General features: G+C 46.0%; 2 protein-coding genes across 8 annotated transcripts in view; both read right to left on the bottom strand.

Annotated features, from left to right (window-relative positions):
- Positions 1-646: 646 nt before the first annotated feature.
- Positions 647-16,549, bottom strand: pfkpa (phosphofructokinase, platelet a). Of its 7 annotated transcripts, none has more exons than XM_076138011.1 (23): positions 16,277-16,549; positions 13,804-13,877; positions 12,887-12,964; positions 12,306-12,495; positions 11,025-11,190; positions 10,534-10,578; positions 10,306-10,414; positions 9,938-10,033; positions 9,508-9,603; positions 8,724-8,816; positions 8,213-8,338; positions 7,350-7,414; positions 7,134-7,203; positions 6,402-6,548; positions 5,846-5,916; positions 5,652-5,739; positions 4,745-4,897; positions 3,114-3,278; positions 2,917-2,978; positions 2,600-2,711; positions 2,414-2,513; positions 1,642-1,747; positions 647-1,542 (listed from the first exon to the last, which is right to left on the bottom strand). In XM_076138011.1, the coding sequence occupies exons 1-23, from the start codon at positions 16,368-16,370 to the stop codon at positions 1,386-1,388; spliced, it is 2,463 nt and encodes an 820-aa protein (XP_075994126.1). In that variant the 5' UTR covers positions 16,371-16,549; the 3' UTR covers positions 647-1,385. The 7 variants fall into 7 exon arrangements, with proteins under 7 accessions (XP_075994126.1, XP_075994125.1, XP_075994131.1 ...); XM_076138010.1 differs by lacking the exon at positions 4,745-4,897 and adding an exon at positions 3,842-3,994 and having other exon boundaries at positions 16,277-16,548; XM_076138016.1 differs by lacking the exon at positions 9,938-10,033 and adding an exon at positions 3,842-3,994 and having other exon boundaries at positions 16,277-16,548.
- A 670-nt stretch (positions 16,550-17,219) lies between these two features.
- The window catches only part of LOC142988758 (NACHT, LRR and PYD domains-containing protein 3-like), a 28,991-nt gene continuing 26,737 nt past the window's right edge, over positions 17,220-19,473 (bottom strand). The window contains exons 12-14 of the mRNA XM_076138000.1: positions 19,152-19,325; positions 18,986-19,032; positions 17,220-18,609 (exon numbers count right to left, since the gene is read on the bottom strand). Of these exons, the coding sequence (XP_075994115.1) occupies positions 18,020-18,609; positions 18,986-19,032; positions 19,152-19,325 (811 nt within the window). The 3' untranslated portion in view covers positions 17,220-18,019. The remainder of the gene's footprint in view (positions 18,610-18,985; positions 19,033-19,151; positions 19,326-19,473) is intronic.

Genomic DNA, 19,473 nt, shown 5'->3' with positions numbered 1-19,473 from the left:
AGGTAGCTTTTATTCACATTACATTTCATGTCACTAAGCAATGGCTACAGCCGCGCCGTGTGTGAGCCGAATTACTCCTGGTTAAAGAAAATAAAAGGCTCCATTTAGGCGGGAAACAGCCGCCCAATTACATGCATACACATTTACTACACCCATGGGAAATAGAAATTTCCTTTCAAACGATAAGATTAATTCCTAATTACGGCCACGCACACACACACGCACGCACACAGCGCTCATTTGGTTAATCTAGTTTGGCCATACAGCGGCGTAGCCTCAGATTGTCAAGAGCAGAAGTGGACAGCAGCTGATGGAGAGAATACATTCACACACACACACACACACACACACACAGCACAGTGGACCCGATGAACCCTCAGCTCAGGGATGTGACGGTGCTCTGGCTCCATCTGCTGGCTGTCAGGTGAAGCACACACTCACCGTTAGAGAGGAGAGAGGGATTCACAGGAGGATAAACATATTGGGAGATTCTTCATTCATTGTTTCCCCTCGTTCACTTGTGTCGGAGTCCAACAGACGGTAAACTCTTATTACTTTACTGTCATTACGCCTCAGTGTTGTGATTTCTCTGACTGAAGCAGCAGCAGTCTGATGTAAACAAAGACTCGGTCACACTGTGGGCACCTTCTGTTGTCATAGTTTTTATTTTGTGGGTTTAAAACGTTCTTTCACACATTTAAATTAAAAGGTGCAACATGACGGACAGCTACCTACCACAGCAGTCTACAGTCGGTCTACAGTCAGATCTGTGCTGTGTATCAGTGTAACACGCGAGAAAGGAACAATGATGAATAGATAAATATTAGTTTCAGATTAAAGCACAGCAAGTAAGCTCCCTCAACTTGCATCAGTAGAACTGTATTGCATCCGTCTCACATCAATACGCTTCAACTCACACACACACTCTCTCTCTCTCTCTCTCTCTCACTCACTCACTCACTCACTCACTCACTCACTCACTCACTCACTCACTCACACACACACACACAGCAGATACTGCGTCTATTCTGTCCTCATCCGACTCTCTGCTCAGAGCGTCGGCAAACAAAGACAGAAAAAGTGCTTTTTAAACGACGACTACGCTCAACATCCAGGGCAACACACACTCACACACACACACATACAGCAGATGCAGGGTTGTTTGTCAGTGCGTGGCAGCTGTGTGTGTGTGTTTGACATTACAGACAGGCTAGGTTACAGTGCTTAGTGCCGTCGCTAAACACGCTAATGAGAGGAAGGAGTAACATTTAGAATGCGGGGACAGGAAGTGAACACAGCTTTGACCCTTTGAGGAGAGACCTGTTCTCCCTTTGAGGGGCGCTGTTACATCACGGGCAGCGGTGTGACGTGGCAGCGCGAGCCTTTCACATGTCCGCAGCGGCGTCAGAGTCTCGGGGCCGGTTGTCGTGGACGTGCTCCAGCTGACTGGAGTCGGAGAAGTCGTAGCTGGTCTTGTACTTGGCCAGGATCTTCATCAGAGGACGCAGCTTCAGCCACCACTGCTCCTTAGGGATCCTGTGGCTGCAGGCACACACACACAGCGTATCTCAGCAGGTGTGTGTGGGTGTGTGTGTGAGACAGTGGTCTAAGTTGTGTTTGGGTTTGTTGAGTGATACTCACACAAAGTCAGTCTGCTCTTTGAGTTGAACCACCGGCTGGAAGACCAGAGCCCTGCGGCGCATCCCCAGGAGACAACACGAGTCGTCAGTGTTAGCAAACACTTTGCCTGCAGGGAGACACGAGAGCCATGAGACGTAGGGACACACAAACAAACTTAACCCCTCGTTGTTCTGCTTACAAACATGCATTATGGTGAAACTTTGTGTTGGGCAGAGGAGAGGAGAGGACGGCTCTTTAACATCGTGTTCATGTCTAATCTACATGATGGAGCCGTGCCACAGTTAAGAGACGGGATAACTAAAGAGGGGATGTTACATTTCTACAAAGCCATGATGCAGCAGCGTCCAAAACACTGAATATGGGGCAAAGCAGGGGAAAGAAAAGGGTTCAGACACACTCCCAGTTCAACCAATGAATAAGGCAGGTTGCTGAGAATGGAGCCGCTAACTTAACAGGCAGACTGGCGGCGACGGCAGCCAGCGCTAGAAGCTGAAGCTCAACATGAGCCTACAGTGGGCGCTCATCTATACGAGTATGGCAACAACAGTGGAGATGACAGATGGAGAGATGGAGCGTAAAGTAAATACACAGACGAATGTCGGAGCCAGAACGAGGAAAAAGTTTTACCTTCATCTTATATGGCATCCATGAGTTTGGCAAACGGACACAAGAAACAAAGAGGAGTTTTATTCTATGGTCTGAATGCAGAGCCACAGATCTGTGAGGAGCCACAGTTCAGCTGAGCCTTAAGGAAGTGGAGCTTTCACTGCACCTTGTCTGTAAACCTCCACCAGCTTCTTGGAGATCCACTGCATGGCCTTGGCAGAGATCTTGGTCCCAAAGTTGCGGTCAAACGGAGACGGAGCTCCTCCCTTTCATCAAAACAAAAGACGTCACTAACTTCATTTCCCTGGTAGCAGAATGTGAGGATAGAGAAGAAGAAGTGAGCCGGGCCTACCTGCTGCATGTGACCCAGGACGTTCTTCCTGCAGTCAAACACGCCCTTTCCTTCCTCTGAGTACAGCTGGTAGATGAAGTCGGTCGTGTAGTTCTCATTAGAGTTCTCATTCCTACACACACACACACACAGGAAATAAGAGCCCTTAGGCGACGTCTGAGTGGATCTGCACTTCACCATGTGTGCCACTAGAGGGAGGCCTACTGCATCGACAGTCTCTCCCCAAACACATGGTCTTCAGACTCGGCTACAGGGAACAAGGAGAACAAGGAGAACAAGGAGAGAACATCCGAGCTCCTTTGGTCCACAGCTCTTACCTGAGGATGAGGCCTCTCTGAATGCTGGTCTTCATTTTCTCCGTCAAATGTTCAACATTGGCCTGTGGGCATAAATGGGAGTCTGGTTGATGAGTGAAAGCCAACAGTGCCCTCTAGTGAACAAGGTGAGAGATGACCTATTTCTTTAGTCTAGGAGTGTGTGTGTGTGTGTGTGTGAAGGAGAGATGCTTTGTCACCTGCAGGTCTCTGATGTCAAACGGCTCCTCAAAGATGTAGGCGGCGTCGGCCCCAGAGGCCAGGCCGCCCACACTGGCAAGGTAGCCACAGTAGCCTCCCATGGTCTCGATGATGAACACGCGTCTCTTGGTGCCGCTTGCCGACTGCTTGATGCGGTCACAAGTCTGACACGTGCACACACTGCATGTCAGTCACACTCATTAACCACTACACACACACACATCTATATTAGACTGCTGTATGTGGTTGTGTTAAACATGTCTGTGTGTGTGTGTGTGTGTGTGTGTGTGTGTGTGTGTGTGTGTGTGTGTGTGTGTGTGTGTGTGTTTCTTCAGAAGCCCCATATTGGTAACATAAAGCGTTCCAGAGAGAGAGAGAGGCACAAAATCAAACAAGTCGTGCATCAACTATCAAGGCCGTCATGCTCATTCCCTCGCAGTTCAGCTTCAGCCACACTAATCAGGCAGAGTCAGTCTAATAATGCTGCTTGCACCACATAAACACAGAGTCCTGCACAGGGGTAAGAGAGAACGCAACACTTAGCATCGCTCAGTTACATCAAACGCCTGGAAGGAGACAGGAAACAACTGGATGAGGGCTGAAGGAGACTGGACTTCACAGTGTCTAATGTGTGTGTGTACGCTCAGAGTGAAGCCTAAAGCTGTGTGTTTACAGGTTAGAGACAGTCGGTGTGAGCTTTAAGTTCCATAGGGATGAGCGGCCTTACCTCCACGATGGCATTGAGGGCCGTGTCTGCCCCGATACTTAGATCAGTGCCTGGTACATTGTTACTTATGGTGGCAGGCAGCATACACATGGGGATGCAAAGCTCCCGGTGGGCGGCCCGAGCGTCGGACAGCTGCAGCAGACTCTCAAACGCCTGGAGCCGCAGTGAAAGCGCATTAGAACCCAAACAACACTTTAGTTTAGAGAGAGAGAGGCGAGAGCGTGACCTGCCATTCCGGCCCGTTCCGTGTGATAGCAGCTATGGCTTCCCTTTGGCAGAACGGAGGGAGGGGAGAGGGAGGGGAGAGGGGATGTGAGTGAAAGAGTTAAAGAAAGAAAGTAAAAGGTGGAGAATTACTCAAATGGAAGGAAGAGGGAAACATGGAAAAGGTTATAGGATGGAGAGAAGACAGAAAGAGGAGAGGAGGTGTGAGAATAGCCAGAAAGGAGAAGGGTGTGTGTGTGTGTGTTTGTGCAGGCAGGAGGAGCACTGAGTCTGCATTCACATGATGAAGATGACGGCCAAGGCCAGTTTCTCTCTTCATATCCAAAAGCAGCAGAGTCGCTCTTTTGCATGGTGACATGAAGTCTGAACGACCTATGACCTTTGACCCTAGTCTGTGCTCTGCTGTGAATGTCCCCTCACAAAGCAGCGATACACTGACATGCAGATGAACACTCATCCTGATGAAGATGGACACGATCACAGAGTTCACATGCAGGCAGAGAGAACATGGCCGTCACACACGTGTGCATCTCACAGCATGCCTCCATGTCACCGCTCTCCAACTTACCTGTTCAGGAAGGGAGCGTCGCTACTGTGCACACTGGACTATGGACACTATGTGTGTGTTTCGTGTGTGTGTGTTGTTGAGATGAACTATCCCGGTTGCCCGTCACTTACAGTAGTGATAGCGTTCAGAGCCGTGTCTGCTCCAATGCTGAGGTCTGAGCCTGGCACATTGTTGGAGACAGTGGCTGGGACCATCACCATGGGAACACAGAACTCGTCATATTTCCCACGCGCCGTTAACAATTCCAGTAGCGACAGGAAGGCCTGAAGGGCAGAGCCAAGGGCTTTAGAGGCTGAGAGGCTAGAAGGTTGTTTTGGTTTAGTCTTACTTTCCAAACAGGGAGGGAGAGACAGACAGGTAAAGTGAAGGAGCCAAGGGGAGGAGCCAGGTCTATCACAACGGACAGCAGCAGCGAAACAGACAGGTACTACTCCACACACACTCACACACTTACACACACTGACTCACTCACTCATTCATACACATGAACACAAAACTCATTACATGTTTACAGGAGAGGTACAGCTAGTGAGCGTCTAAACAGGAGTGTGTGAGGTGGTTGATGATGAAGAGCAGGTGTCCTACTTCTAATTAAAACTAAATCATCCCACTATTTGTGTTTCCAATGTTGGTCCACTTGTCATTTCACTTTAACTCTGCTTGTGTCTCTATTCAGCCAAACACTCCAGCAGACCAACATTGCTTTGTAGAAGAAGCTGCTCTAGTTCCTGGCTGAGGGACGACTCTACAGCATGATGAAGATGAAGCATGGGGAGGATGTGGTGCTATGCTAACACAAAATGGGTTAGGATCAGCTTAAACATATTTACTGTGACCTACATACAGTCATAATACATCATTATAGTAAAGGAGCTGTATGAAGCCTTAATGCTGAGGCTGTGAGCTCTTTCTCCATTAGCTGACAACATAATGGACACGTCAATGATGAGACTGTGGCCTCATTACATCATTATCTAAATGAGAGTCACAAATAATAAAAGCAAGTATCACACGTACCTCAAACCCTCCGATAACTAGCAGAGCGTTTATGTTGTGCTTTCGAATCTGTTCGGCTATTTTGTCAACGTGCTTTGCTGGAAGTGTGCTGAGGAAGAAAACAAGCACGCAACAAGAACATGTTACTATTTATACATGAAGATCAAGCAATGATGACGACCTGAACAAACTAATCTTGATTTTTTTTTTCCTACCGTTTAGTTCCCAGCAGCGATCCACCCTGACCTGTCCATCCTCCAACATCAGACCATTTAATCTCCTGGATCTGAAGGGGAGGAAACAGAAACACATGTAAGCATACACACTCCTAACACACAGGACGCATACAAAAGGAGTCGATACAATGGAATCATCAGCATCAGCGCCCTGAATTCAGTTGAGCAGGGCACAGACCTGACGCAGCAGTGACAACAAGTTGAAGACAAGTAGATGAAGGTTGAGTGTGAAATGTTTTTACTGACTGCGGTTTTATTTTTGCAACAATCACTTCCTGCCCAAGGGGAACTTAACTTGAGCAGGGACGGTTAAAGGAGGGGCCTGTGAAACTAGTTTGACCAGAGAGAGCCAAGACTCGAGTTACGGTCCAGACTGACGCAACACAGGCAGGGCTCAGTTTGTGCTTTGACCGTTTAGACTACACTTCTCCAATAGTTTGAGAGAATGAGATCCATTTCATTGATTGATTCAGTGATCATTCCTCTTTGTGTGAGCAGCAGAAAGGAGGCAGGTTTATGTGTGTGTGTCACCCACCTGTCCTTTGTAGAATCCCTCAAACCCATCACTGACGGCAAACATCTTGTGGCCCTCTGTGATTCCCACCCTGACAGCTGAGCGGATGGCAGCGTTCATGCCGGCAGCGGGAGCGCCAACGTTCAACACTGCAACATTGAAATTGCTCTGAGGAAGTACAAAGGAGAACAACAGGTTAAACGGATTTCACAAGCATATCTCGTGCATCTGAGCTCGATTCATGGAAACAGTACAGAGTTGTATCATGTGTGGTGTAACTGGGAGGGCTGTGATGAACAGGGTTAGCTGCAGAATGGATCGATACATGGTTCCTGCTCTGTTCACATGCTGTGCACTCATTATCACAGAGCCAAACCCTAAAGTTAGCTCCACAGCATGCAGTCTGCTTCACTTCACAGATCTACAGTTTGGAGTTGCATTCTTTGGAGGCAGAGTATCGTGCTGAAACAACTCTAACTCCTGTCAGCTCCGAGCCGTGACCCTCAGCAGGGAGCCGGCTCTTATCTGATGCTGCTGCTCCACTGACTAACTCTGGGTAGCCTGAGCTTCACAGCAACTACAGCCGGGGAGCATCCAGCAGGTAAGAACTGTGTTTTGCCTCCTGGTCATAACTGTAAAAAGGCGGTTACTGGATCTCAGCACTCATTAACAATCTTTTGTCAAGGAAACACCCAAACAGGAAGCTCCTGCACGTAGACACACACACTGAGTCACCAACATCACTTTACTTACGCATGGTAATTCAGATTCAGGTTTATGGTGAGCCAGCAGTTTGTACGTCTTCAGATTGTTTTCAAAACTCCTGTAATAAAGGAAGACGTTCAATACATAAAATGATACAAAGCTTTATTATGGCACGTGATCAGTGGCTATGATGTAATGATGTTGGGAACACTGGTGGCCTACACTGAGCAGTATCACTCAGATTGGATCCTGTTAAAGTCGTACCTGCCCCGAAGCTTCACTGCGTCCTCAAACCTTTTCTCGTCCATGGCCTTCTGGACCGCTTGAGTCTGTGGAGAACATGGGAGAGAGGGCGTGCGTCACTGTTACTCCACGCTGTGTGTTCACAATGAGTGCAGAAGCAGAGCCTCATTCTGTGTGCATGGACAGAGACAAGCAGTGGAGATTAGAATGGCAAATTCCCAATCTGAAATAATAATGTTTAGTAATAAATCATGATCATTTGTTGGAAAATTGTGAGGACACACTAAATTCAGTGTGCAGTGTTTGAAGCTCAAATGAGTGTAGAGAGATAGGAACTTTATTGTGGATGATGTCGTCAATTATTTTGTTTCAATCCAGCAGTCATTTATCTTTGATCATCAATCATTTGTGACTCATCAGCATGGGGACATAAATGACTGTGTGTGTGTGTGTGTGTGTGTGTGTGTGTGTGTGTGTGTGTGTGTGTGTGTGTGTGTGTGTGTGTGTGTGTGTGTGTGTGTGTGTGTGTGTGTGTGTGTGTGTGTGTGTGTGTGTGTGTGTGTGTGTGTGTGTGTGTGTGTGTGTGTGTGTGTGTGCGCGCGATCGTTTTGGAGAGTCATTAACTGGACACAACTGCAGCTTAACCCTTCCACCTCTCTCTCTCTCTGTGTGTGTGAACATGAGAGCCACTCAGGACCAAATGGACGCTGCTGTTTGTCGTCACTTCAGCTCCACTGAGTCTCTCTCCTATCACACACTCATTATCGAGCGTCTGTGTTTGCATGTGCTTTGAAGTCTCCCTCTCTTCGCAGCTTCCCTTATTTTGTAAGTGTGTGTGTGTGTGTTGCATGTGCGACTGTGCAGAGACTCGGCCTGCACCTTACCATCTGCACACACTCCATCAGAGGCAGGCGCACCGACTGGTTCCCGCTCAGAGAGACCACACAGGCTGGTGTGTTGGCTGTGGTCTCCAGAAGAGCAAAAACAGCCTCCACACCCATGCGACTGGCCTGCGTGAGCAAACACACACACACACACACACACAACAGTTTCCTCTGTACACCTTTTCATGACAGCGTGTGCTAATACATTAATCTGTTAATGTGCTTAACCTAAAACCAGTGGCCGTTCCTCTTTAGAGGTATGAGAACATGACAAATACAGGATTACACAGGGACACACACACTCATGACTGGACCGGGGCTGAGCACAGGTCTACTGCGTACTACATTAAACAAATGCATAGTTATCTATACAATACTATAATTGCTGAAATGAGTGAAAGGTAATAACTAATCTGATACAGTTTCTGAAATCTGTGTCCTAAACACTTCTCTATAATAATCCCATGTTAATCTGAGGTCATTCCAGGTTAAAATGAAACCCTGTCCCTACCAGGATGCGGTCAAAAGCAGACGGGGTCCCTCCTCTCTGGACGTGACCCAGGATTGTCACTCGTGTGTCAAAGCCCAAACAGTTGACAACGAGCTAGAGGGGAGAAACGTTTAGATATTACCACATAATTAAAAAAGCAGTAAGTAATGAATATAGTTTATTATTCCAATGCTACTTAAATGTAAGGCACATGAGTAACATTGAATAATGATAATGATGCAGTGACATAACATTCAGAGTTCCACATGCACACACACACACACACACACTGGCACAGACTAAACACACACAGGAGAACACAGTAGGAATGCAGAGAAGAAGAGGAAACAGCAAAGCACATGCAAACCATTCTTATTTTTCAGTCATGTTAGTGGGTTTGGATCTCAGATCGGTATGTGCCAGGTTAACTTTGAGACGGGTAGCGTCCAACAAAACGTTAATGTTTTACATCTTTGTCTTCAAATTAGCTGTCAGTTAGTGCGCTAAGATGAGAGTAGAGACTTTGGACAAACCTTTAGCGTCTTTAATATGTGAGAGCTGCTTGGCTTTGTGACGTTTAGCTGCGGGGTCTGATCGAGGGGCGCACAGCTACAGAGAAGCAAGTGAAAGCTGCCTTACCAAACTAGAGGAGGTGAGGTCTGACAGAGCATTCCAGAAGGCACAGCAACAAAGTCAAAGCCACACCAGGGTAGCAGTACACTAGTAGAGGTCATACAGGAGGCACTTGAAGCTGGATGTCACAGTGGAACCTGCCACACGTCGTTACTAAGAGCTCCGTACTCACATCCTTGATATAGTCAGTGGTTATGGGCTTGTTGTTATGATCAATCGCCCCCTCCGCTACAATAATGATATTCAGCCTTTTCATTCCTGCTCGATTCTACAGGGAGGGTTGGTGGAGAGACAACATGACAGAAAAACTCAGGCAACGGCTTTGACATGGGCTTTCAGAAGCATAGGGTCCGGACATCACAAGTCACTACAGCTCAGCTTTTTGGAATCGCCAATACCCAGAATCCCTGCCTGATCATTGGCCAAGGTTACACGTATTGCACGGTGATGTCATTTGAAGCGAGATTGGTTTCCCTCTTGGTTTTCCCTGATGTCAGTGACCGTATGTTTGGGTCAGGTGCATGTGTGGCTCAGCAGCCTGATTCATAGCAGTCGGGTCTCCATGCTTCTGGCTTCCCCTTTGTTTGGCCCTAGGTACTCACATCCTTGACAATACTAGAGGTTATAGGCTTCCCGTGCCTGTCAATGGAACCTTCAGCAACTATGATTATGTTCAGCCTTGTGCCCCTGGAGCGGGTCTGCACCATAGAACAACAACAACATGTTTCCAGAGCAGAGATCACATTAAGACATCAGATGATCATTAAAACACGATTCTTCACCATAATCCTCTGTGATTAAAGACAGATGCAATTCTTCAGTTGGTATAAAAACAGTGGAGTGTTGTGTAGCGTTATAAAAAACACTCTTTGATGAAACGAGATGCCTGAGAAACATTATGCAGCCTTGAGTCTGGTGCATTGTAAGCTTCAATACGTTTCCTGTGAAGAAACCAATGAGATCATGTTACCGCAGACAGTTTCTGACACATCTTGTCCTCCCAGCCGTCCTCGGGGGGCATCTCAGGGATCAACACCCAGTCTGCCCCACAAGCCAGGGCACTCACCAGCGCCAGGTAACTAGAGGAAGAAGACACCAACGCCAAACACAAGGTATGTAAACACGAGTGATGATGGCGGCCTCTGGCCCAAAATAACATTTGCACATCTGACATCAAATCTATCAGAGGCATCCTTACCCACAGTGTCTGCCCATCACTTCCAACACAAAAGTCCTCTGGTGACTGAAAGAGAAGGAGACATCAAGACACAGCAGAACCTTTCTCTAACACGGCTGTTCAGAAAGACACATGGAAGATGACACCAAATGGAGCCGACATGGTGGTAATGGTGTCAATTTGCAATTTCAGTTCAGTCAATTTAACTTCCATTAAATAATAAACTATTCTATTAATGTGACTCTCCACACACACAAATAATTGGAAATTCCACTGTTTTCTTTACGACTATCTTCAACTCCAAATGGCTCGGAGGAAACACACTTGACATGATATCAACATGGGAGGAAGCGTAACAACACCACACATTGATAACATGATGAGAGGCCCAGTGTGCCGGCTGGGAATCTGTCTCTTAAAGAGTTTAATTGGATTTAGCACGAGTGAGCTATTATCTAGCGGTTTATAATGCAGTACTTGTGAAGCGTAGCACGCTCTGACACACTCCTCACCTTTGTGCCGTTGTCATAATTGCGTCCACCACCTCAATTATCCTGTGCAAGGCAGAGTCGGTGCCAATTGTCATGTCTGTTCCACAGAAGTCGTTATCGATGGAGCCGACCATCCCCACGATGTGCAGGGCCGAGTACTTCTGAACCGCGTCGGCTTCGATCAGACCTGAAAGGATCGATCGTGAGTCGTGAATCACTACTTTATTTGTTTCTAAAGTAACTTTCTTACAGTAATTCAGACTTGTAGCTCTCCCTGCCTGTTGTTTCCCATAACAGTGTGAGATTAGCAGCAGCACTGTTTGATGTGTGGAAAGTGCTAAGCTCAGGGAAAAAAGCCAAACCAGTTCTTTGAAATGTGAGAAGTGGCTTGGATTTACAGCACAAACCACATCAGAGAACATCTTCATGTTCAGTGGGATTGTTTTAGTTGATCTTGTTCATGCATGTGGGGAATTCCATCCACCGTTAAAGGCAGTGAGTGTTTCAGAAGGGTTCACTTCCCCTGAGCTCACATGAGGTCGCGTTCACACCATTCCATCCTTATCACTGTGAGGAGCTTTTTGAATGAATGTTCATGGAGAACAGATCACACGAAGGTTATTCCTAGCAAAGATAAACAATGACAGGGAAGCGATTTTCACAAAAGGAAGCAAACTAAAATGAAAGGTTCAGATTTGTACAGTGACTGAAAACCTGGTTCCTTTTTATTTTTTCATTTATTATTATTATTATTATTATTATTATTTATTTTAGGGTTGTGTGACTGCGGGGTTGGGTGGGACTTCCCCTCTTTGGTTTTGTTTTTTAGTTTGTTTCTCTCTTCTCTCTCTTCACCATAGACTATGATGTGATCTATGGTAGCCTACATTGCTGTTTGACCTCATCCTGTATAAAGTGTATAAACCCTATGAGATCATGGCATCAACCTCACTGATGCCATCCTAGACTCCGCCTTCAAACCACTGTGCCATGTTCTCACAAACCTCCAGCGGTCGTGGCTTCCTGCTGTTTCAACTTCAACCTACTTGTACCTCTTATTGCCTATTTTACCTCAGGGGCTACGTATAAAGTTACACAACAACAACAATAGTAACAATACAACCTTCCTCTCTTATCTCTTTCCTTTCCCCCTCTTTCTGTATAAAAAATGTTCATGTTAAATGTTTGCTTCAATAAAAACAAATAGTAAAAAATAAAAAGTTAATAAGTAAGCAAGCTGGACATCTCAGGCTCGTCAAGATAACAAACAGGTTTCATAGTTGTTCAGTCTTTCCCTTGTACCTTTCTCCATCAGCTCTGCCAGCAGTCCGCTCCATTCCTCTCTGAACAGATTGGCACCTGTCAGGCTTCCATCTCCACCAATCACACACAGGTTAGTGATCCCATGCTGTATCAGGTTGTGAGCTGCCTTTAGACGACCCTCGTGGTTGCGAAACTCCATGCAGCGGGCGCTTCCAATTACAGTGCCGCCCTGATGATGACAATGCAAGTGTCATAAAAGAAAGAAGACATGGCTGATGGATTGGGGGGCTGGGATCTAATCACAAAAACAACTCAAGCACTTTAAGTTCTACTTTAATGCTCTGCTCTCAGTTGTTGTTTCTTTTACTGTAAGTTCAAACGTTTTGATGGATGAACTAGGAGCCAGACTGATGCATCACCAAGTCAATACTACACAACAGTGTACAAATAAAGTGTATGTTGGCAAGTAAGTAGGTGTTTAATGTTTGATTGTGCTGTTATCAGTCAGGATCTACTAAGTATTCCTAAATGTTTGACTACACACAAGGTCAGCAACAGTCTGAAGCACTAAACAGAAATAGCACTGAATGTGTGGAATGCTGGCCAAGATCATTACTCACCACTTGTAGCATGCTGGAGACGCTTTCCCATGAGGCTTCCTCTATGTTTTCTCCCCCGTCCACCATACCCTGATATCCCTGCAGACACAAGAAGAAGAAGATGCTCACCAATTAAATACCAGAGCTTTCCAAACAAATGCATCAAATTACATCAGTAAGCTACTAACAGCAGTGGTGTGCATCAGTGCTGAAGGACAGGATTACATAACTGCATCCCTGGATCATCCTTACTGAGGTCTATGTCATAATTACATAATGACATGACACTTGTAGTTGTTAAAGGGATTTAATGTTAACAAACGTTTACATGTTCTGCATCAGTGTATGTTGAAGCATGTAATGTTGCTGTGACACCTGACAGGGATGAGAGACGCACACCATGCTCCTGCTAAAGCATCAAGTCAGATACGCAACGTGGGGAGCAACGTGTCTCACCACATGCACAGATGTGCTGGGCCACAGGATGGACAGGCACAGAGGTTTCTGCTGCAGGCCAATGAACTGCAGCCCCTAACGTGCATGTATGTACTCTCGTGTTCAGTGTGATTTGTTTTGTAGCAGTAAGCCCTGAATGTTGTGCAGGAAAGTGATCCTACTCCTACATAGGTTTAAAACTGAGTGGTTAAGGTGAAGATGATGGAAGCACTGAGGGGGAATCCAAGGATGTTGCACATCAAATTCAGTCATGGGGAACATGACTCAGCAGAACTGTACAAAATTGTGTACAGATTCATTTCACATGCCACCAATTTTGATCCTCGTCTTGTTTTTGTCTCTCTTTAGTCCCCTGATGTTAGAGGAGCAGACAGTCCACTTTGGACCCAAGGACGTTGGCGGGAGTGCTTTGTGTCTTAATCCTAAAGCCACTTGGCCGGCCTGGACAAGAGAGAGAGGACAGAGTTTGTGGTAAGACTCACCTCATGAATGAAATAGACCTTTGCTCCCACGTATAGGCCCATACGGACCACAGCCCGCACAGCAGCATTCATCCCTACAGGTCAGAAACACAAGTCAGACTAAACTTATAACACCACTATAACACTGTGATGCTTAAACAATGCTGTGATGAACAAGAGGAGTTCCTTCACTGCTGCAAACAAACGTGAAATCCTGATCTGCACGGCTGTATCTCACTTTTAAGTTGCGTGTATATTTACATCTGTGTGTGTGTACATGTGTCTGGACGTGCGTGTGTTTAAGCTCTGTTTGTTTTTACTGTAGCTTTGTCTCCCTGGGGTTTTTCTTCTCGACCGATCTGCAGCTGATTAAACTTCCATTTTTGCTCTAAATGTCCCCCGGCTCCTCTTGGGGCTCCATGTGAACTCAAAGTCAAAACAATCCAGCTTCACGTTAGTCTGTGACTTGAATGTCAACGCTGGGTTGGCTTCACATTGATAGTAATGGATAATGCTTTACACACGGCGAGCAGCAACTTGGCTAGGTTGAAGGTGCGATAAACAAAAGCCCAAAGCTCTGAATGTCCTGCGGCAGTGGCGTTACCGAGCAACAGAAAGCCATATAGTATTGCACGGCCATTAGGAAGGACATCGATGAAAGAGAGGAAAGGAGAAATGTGTCGTCCCATAACCAAACGTTCATACACGACACTATAAAGTTAACAGAGCCTTAATCTCGTCCTAACTGTCGGCCCCTGACCTCTGATTATCCTCTTACATAACCATGTTCAAATGAATGGACAAGGTTTAATTACAAATCAATACAAAGCAGAGTTACAGGCCTGAGACCGACAAATAAAAGCGTGAACGTGTGAGGAATGCAGAGGATGAAGCTAATTCAGGACGGGAATCTTTTTTTTTTTGGACTAATCTTATAAATCTTTATGAAAACTGTGATTATCTAACTCTGGCCCGCTCGTTCTGCATGACTGACACTTTGCTGCCCCGCTCCCCTCGTGCAGACGGAATGAAAGAGCTCCTGCCAGGCTCTTTCAGCTCTTGTCATGCATGCCACAACCTCAAGTTTGTTCTGTGCTTCTAATCTGACTGTGCCGGTGTGTGTGTGTGTGTGTGTGTGTGTGGGTAGCAGAAGTTTCAGGGGCCCAGCAGCATGTATAACACTGAATTCTCTATAGCCGCCCACCACAGGTCCGTTAGTTTCTGCTGGACCAAGAAGGGCGGTTATATAATGTGGCAAGAAAGAAGCAGTTATCGTCTTTTTATTTTCAAAACCTTTATTCTAATGACTTACTAACTTAAAGAAGCTGAGTCTAAGACAAAATACTGGTATATATTTCTTCATGAACCTCAGCCAATGACAAAGAAAAGGTTATTCTGTATTTTCCCCCATTTGACCCCGCAATCATAAGAACATGCAGCTGATAAATCACTTTAATTCAAATTGACACTGTTGGATTTATAGAGCTTCAAACCCTGTACGATGACATCATTATGGTATAACTGATCAGTGTGACAGTGGCATGTTATAATATATTTATAATAGAGTGGTAGTAAATACCCAACCTATGTTGTTATTTCTGCATGCTGGACCTAATGAGAGGCTTCAGTCCACTTATTATTAGATATTAGATCATTATTATCGATTAGTTTCTACTTTGAGGACCATGCAGCCTCTATAGAAGCTGTTTAACAACAATAGGTGATCAATATCAGCTGTTCTGAGAGTAAGAAGTCCATATATATCAATGAATCTGTCGCATCCACACTGATATAAGCTCGTGTTCCATATAAGGTCCAGGCCCGTGGATCACACAGAGAGGAGCTGAGCACATGACGAGGTTTCCTCTGTGACGCAAAAATGCATGAGCGGCTCATCACGTACACAGGATGCAGGCGTCCCACATACACACGCACACACACACACACTCTGGCCTCACATGTTCACACTATCCCTCACACCAGTCCATCCATGTTACCGAGCTGCTGGCCCGTCACAGGTGTCGGGTTCGTGTTCAGACCGCCGGACCTCCTGCATTGCAGTGGCACCACAGGCTCAGTCACGATCTGATGCTGATCGCTGAGCCTCACACAGCGCATAAGCTAACTGAACGGCTCACTGTATGTTGATGTGTGTTCACCAGTTATTATGTCACCGGTTTATTAAGGAAGGTGACAGCAAAATCACAAAAAAAAGACACCGGAAATGTCAGAGGAGAAACCCCCGCATCACTGACAGCGGGTGATGCTGTTAGCCGGCTGTGTGGTAGCATGCTAGCCGGCGTTAACTTAACGACATTCTCGCGCTTTCCACTCAACTAAATACGCAGTTTGATATCTGGACGTATGTTAAAAATGTCTCCGCCTCGCCGTGACGCTGCAGCATCACACCAGGGGGGAGCACGGAGCCTGACCTCGGCCACACAATGTCACCGAGTCGGTCGGTCCGTGTCAAGAGTGCGGCTCGGTACTTTACCCTGAGCATCTCCGCCGCTCGTCAGCACCGCGATGGCTTTCCCCGCTCCGGACAGGCTCTCAAAGAAGATCTTCTTTCCGTCGGGCTGCGCCATGTTCACAGCGTTTCAGTATATAATCCGACCCAGTAAGATCTCAAATATATAAGCGAGACTGTAAAAGTAAAAACAATGGTGCTGAAGGCTATGAAGGGCGACAGTCGTCCGAGCCTCTCGCTGCTGTCTGTCTGTGCCCGCTATCCCTCCACTGTTGCCAACTCCTCAGTAAGGGAAGGCGCTATTGGCTGCTCTAAAAGTCGCTAGAAGCCGCCAAATGACGTCATCGTCTATTTTGCATAATTGGCGATTTGGATGTAATTGTAATGGACGCTGTGGGAGAGGAGAATAACGTCATGGGGAGACAACAAAAAAAATGTCTAGAACGGCAAATTAACTTTCTAATGTTGATTTTTGTTTTGTTTTTATGCCATTGAAATAGGCCATCACTTTTCAGAATAATAATACTCCTCTCCTCTCTGACTGCAGTTGGGACCGCTGTGCGAGTTTACTGTCAGACTGACCGCCTGTGAGTGCTTTGTTACGACGCAGGGGCTCCCGGCAGGACCCGCTGCTCGCTGTGGACAGTAATTGCAGAACGATACGTCAGTCTTCAAAACACCAGAAGTCTCCAATAACACTAGAAAAGTCGCTACATTTGTCGCTATTCGCTTGTGGCAAAAAAAAGGGGGCCAAGACGATTTGGAAAGTCGCCAGATTTAGCGAGGAAGACGCTAAATTAACAACACTGTGCACACCGTCTGACATTTCGGGACAGTCCAGAGTGATTGACATTGCTGAGTACCAATCACATACTGGTTAACATGGGCCTCTATTGCTTTTAGACCAATGAGAGTCGTAGGTGTTATCAGGGCGGGACCAACGAAAAATTCCAGAGTGATGGATTCTCAGGGACGTCATGAAGGTAAACGCGGCTTTTTAGCGCCTTACTCTTTTTTGATAAACTACAATGTACAGCGTTTCACATTGTTTATGTATTTTATTGCTATATTCAAGTTTTCATTTGTTTATTCATTGTTTACCTTGAGGTTTCCAGTCGACTGCACTGCCAATGTTATGACCTGTTTATATGCGATGTTTTCATTGTTGCGATTCTTAATCATAGTATATTTTAAGGAATTCGTCAATATAATGCAAGTGCACACTGAAACATTCAATGATGAAAATATCATGCAACATAATCCAAGTCGACAGACTGAGCATCTGTGACTTCTGTTTCAATACAAATTTACTACACAACATGATGCAGCACAGCAGATAATCAGCTGTGTTGCACTTTCCTTGTCAGAGTGAATTTGATACACAGCACTTTGATGGGGTTGACTGGGTATTATCTCTATACAACAACAAAGACAACATGCACTGTTGTAAAGCAAGATATCTTTACTCATACAGAATTAGAGTACTTATAGATAGAAATAATTTGCTATAAATATGAATTAAAAGCAACACATCCTCATGTTTGTAGAGTAACAAACTAGTGTCATACTTAAACATATTTATGAAAACAATCAACACAGATAATCAATGGATAAAAACAATACAAATATGAAAAATACATGAACATTTATACTTAACAGCAGATATATTGTAGTGCTAATTTACATCTGTAGTCCATCTGATTTCTACCTTTGATTTGACGTAAAGTGTGTGTGCGTCCGCCCGTCCGTTCGTTCGTCCAACAGCTCTCACAGAGTCACTGAGGAAGCAGTGGACCCTGACAGTAGGTTCTCGATCACAGAAAAAAAGGACCCCCAGAAAGTATCATCCCTCCAGAACCCAAACCCAGCATACAGAGTGTCAGTGAATGTGGTGGTGAAGGTGTGGAGGTGGATCAGTGTGTAAGAGACGCTGTAGAAGGACAGAGTGCCAGCAGGACGGTCCACATACACTCCTACTCTGTGAGGGACAGAGGAGGACACAGGGACACTGAGGGCCGTGAAGCTGTTATTGTGACTGACAGAGTAACCATGCCGTTCAGAGCATCTCAGACTCCAGGACTGATTATTATTTCCTCCAAACCTGCTGTCATCTCTGCTTCCTTTCCTGCTGATTCCTCTGTAACCCGCTGATATATAAACTTCTCCTCTCCATTCGACCTCCCAGTAACAGCGACCAGTCAGACCATTCCTACACAGCAGCTGAGGACAGAAATCAAACCTCTCTGGATGATCAGGATGTGGCTGCTTCTCTCTCACAAAGGTCGCCTTCCTGTTGTTGTCAGACAGTTTGAGTTCTCTGTGCGCTGTGTTTGGGTCCAGTTCCAGTTCACAAAGATCTGATGGACAGAAAAAGACACTGTGTAAAAGGCGTCTGTGTATATAGGCAGGCAGTGGCTCAGTGGTTAGAGCCTCCGCTTGGGAGCCGGAGGGTTGCCGGTTCGAGCCCCTGCCGAGGCACCCCTGAGCAAGGCACCGAACCCTCAATTGCTCCCCCCTCTGCGAAGGGTGGTAATGTAATGTAAGTCGCTTTGGATAAAAGCGTCTGCCAAAATGATCGTAATGTAATGTAATGTAATGTAATGTATATGCAGAAATGTCCACCCAGGTGCTGCGTACAGAGGACAATGATGTGTGTGATATTTATAACTGGTGAGGAATCTTAAGGCACAATTATACAAAGCATCAAGCATATCAACGTCAAACCAAATTTACATTTCCGCACACCAGCTTTGATCCTCTGCTGTCCACCATGATCCATCCTGCAGCAGAGACACAGAGACAAAGCAGTACGTTATTGATTATACATTTTGAGTTTTTACCTTTAACCAACAATGAGACTGGCCACACCTGAGTGTCCACTCTGTAGTTGTGTCCTTACCTGAGAGACTCTAGCCTCCAGTCTGGACTCTCCAGTCCAGCAGACCGCAGCTTCTCTCCTTCATCTCCTGGATAGTTGTAGCTAAGGTCCAGCTCTCTCAGATGGGAGGGGTTGGAGCTCAGAGCTGAGGCCAGAGAAGCACAGCCTTCCTTTGTGATCATACAAGCTGACAGCCTGAAAACACACACACACACACACACACACACACTGTAAATGGGAGTTTGATGAAACATGGAGCTGAAAGGAGCTAAACTATCATCCATCCAGAAATGTTTGTCATCACAGCTTCTTTAGCAGGAATATCCTACAGGTTTAATATTTG

This window comes from Genypterus blacodes, unplaced genomic scaffold (genome assembly GCF_046128005.1).
Source record: "Genypterus blacodes isolate CSIRO-AG114 ecotype Tasmania unplaced genomic scaffold, CSIRO-AGI_Gbla_v1 ptg000348l_1, whole genome shotgun sequence".
Taxonomy (NCBI): domain Eukaryota; kingdom Metazoa; phylum Chordata; class Actinopteri; order Ophidiiformes; family Ophidiidae; genus Genypterus; species Genypterus blacodes.
This window is presented reverse-complemented; position numbering and strand designations above follow the sequence as displayed.

What these genes read in the sequence shown, in the direction of transcription:
- pfkpa (XM_076138016.1), bottom strand. Translation starts at nt 16,370, where the DNA reads ATGGCGCAGCCCGACGGAAAGAAGATCTTCTTTGAGAGCCTGTCCGGA. An exon ending in CTGAATCTGAATTACCATGC is followed by an intron (nt 6,549 to 7,133) that starts GTAAGTAAAGTG and finishes GTACTTCCTCAG; the next exon opens with AGCAATTTCAATGTTGCAGT. An exon ending in TCGCTGCTGGGAACTAAACG is followed by an intron (nt 5,740 to 5,845) that starts GTAGGAAAAAAA and finishes TTTCTTCCTCAG; the next exon opens with CACACTTCCAGCAAAGCACG.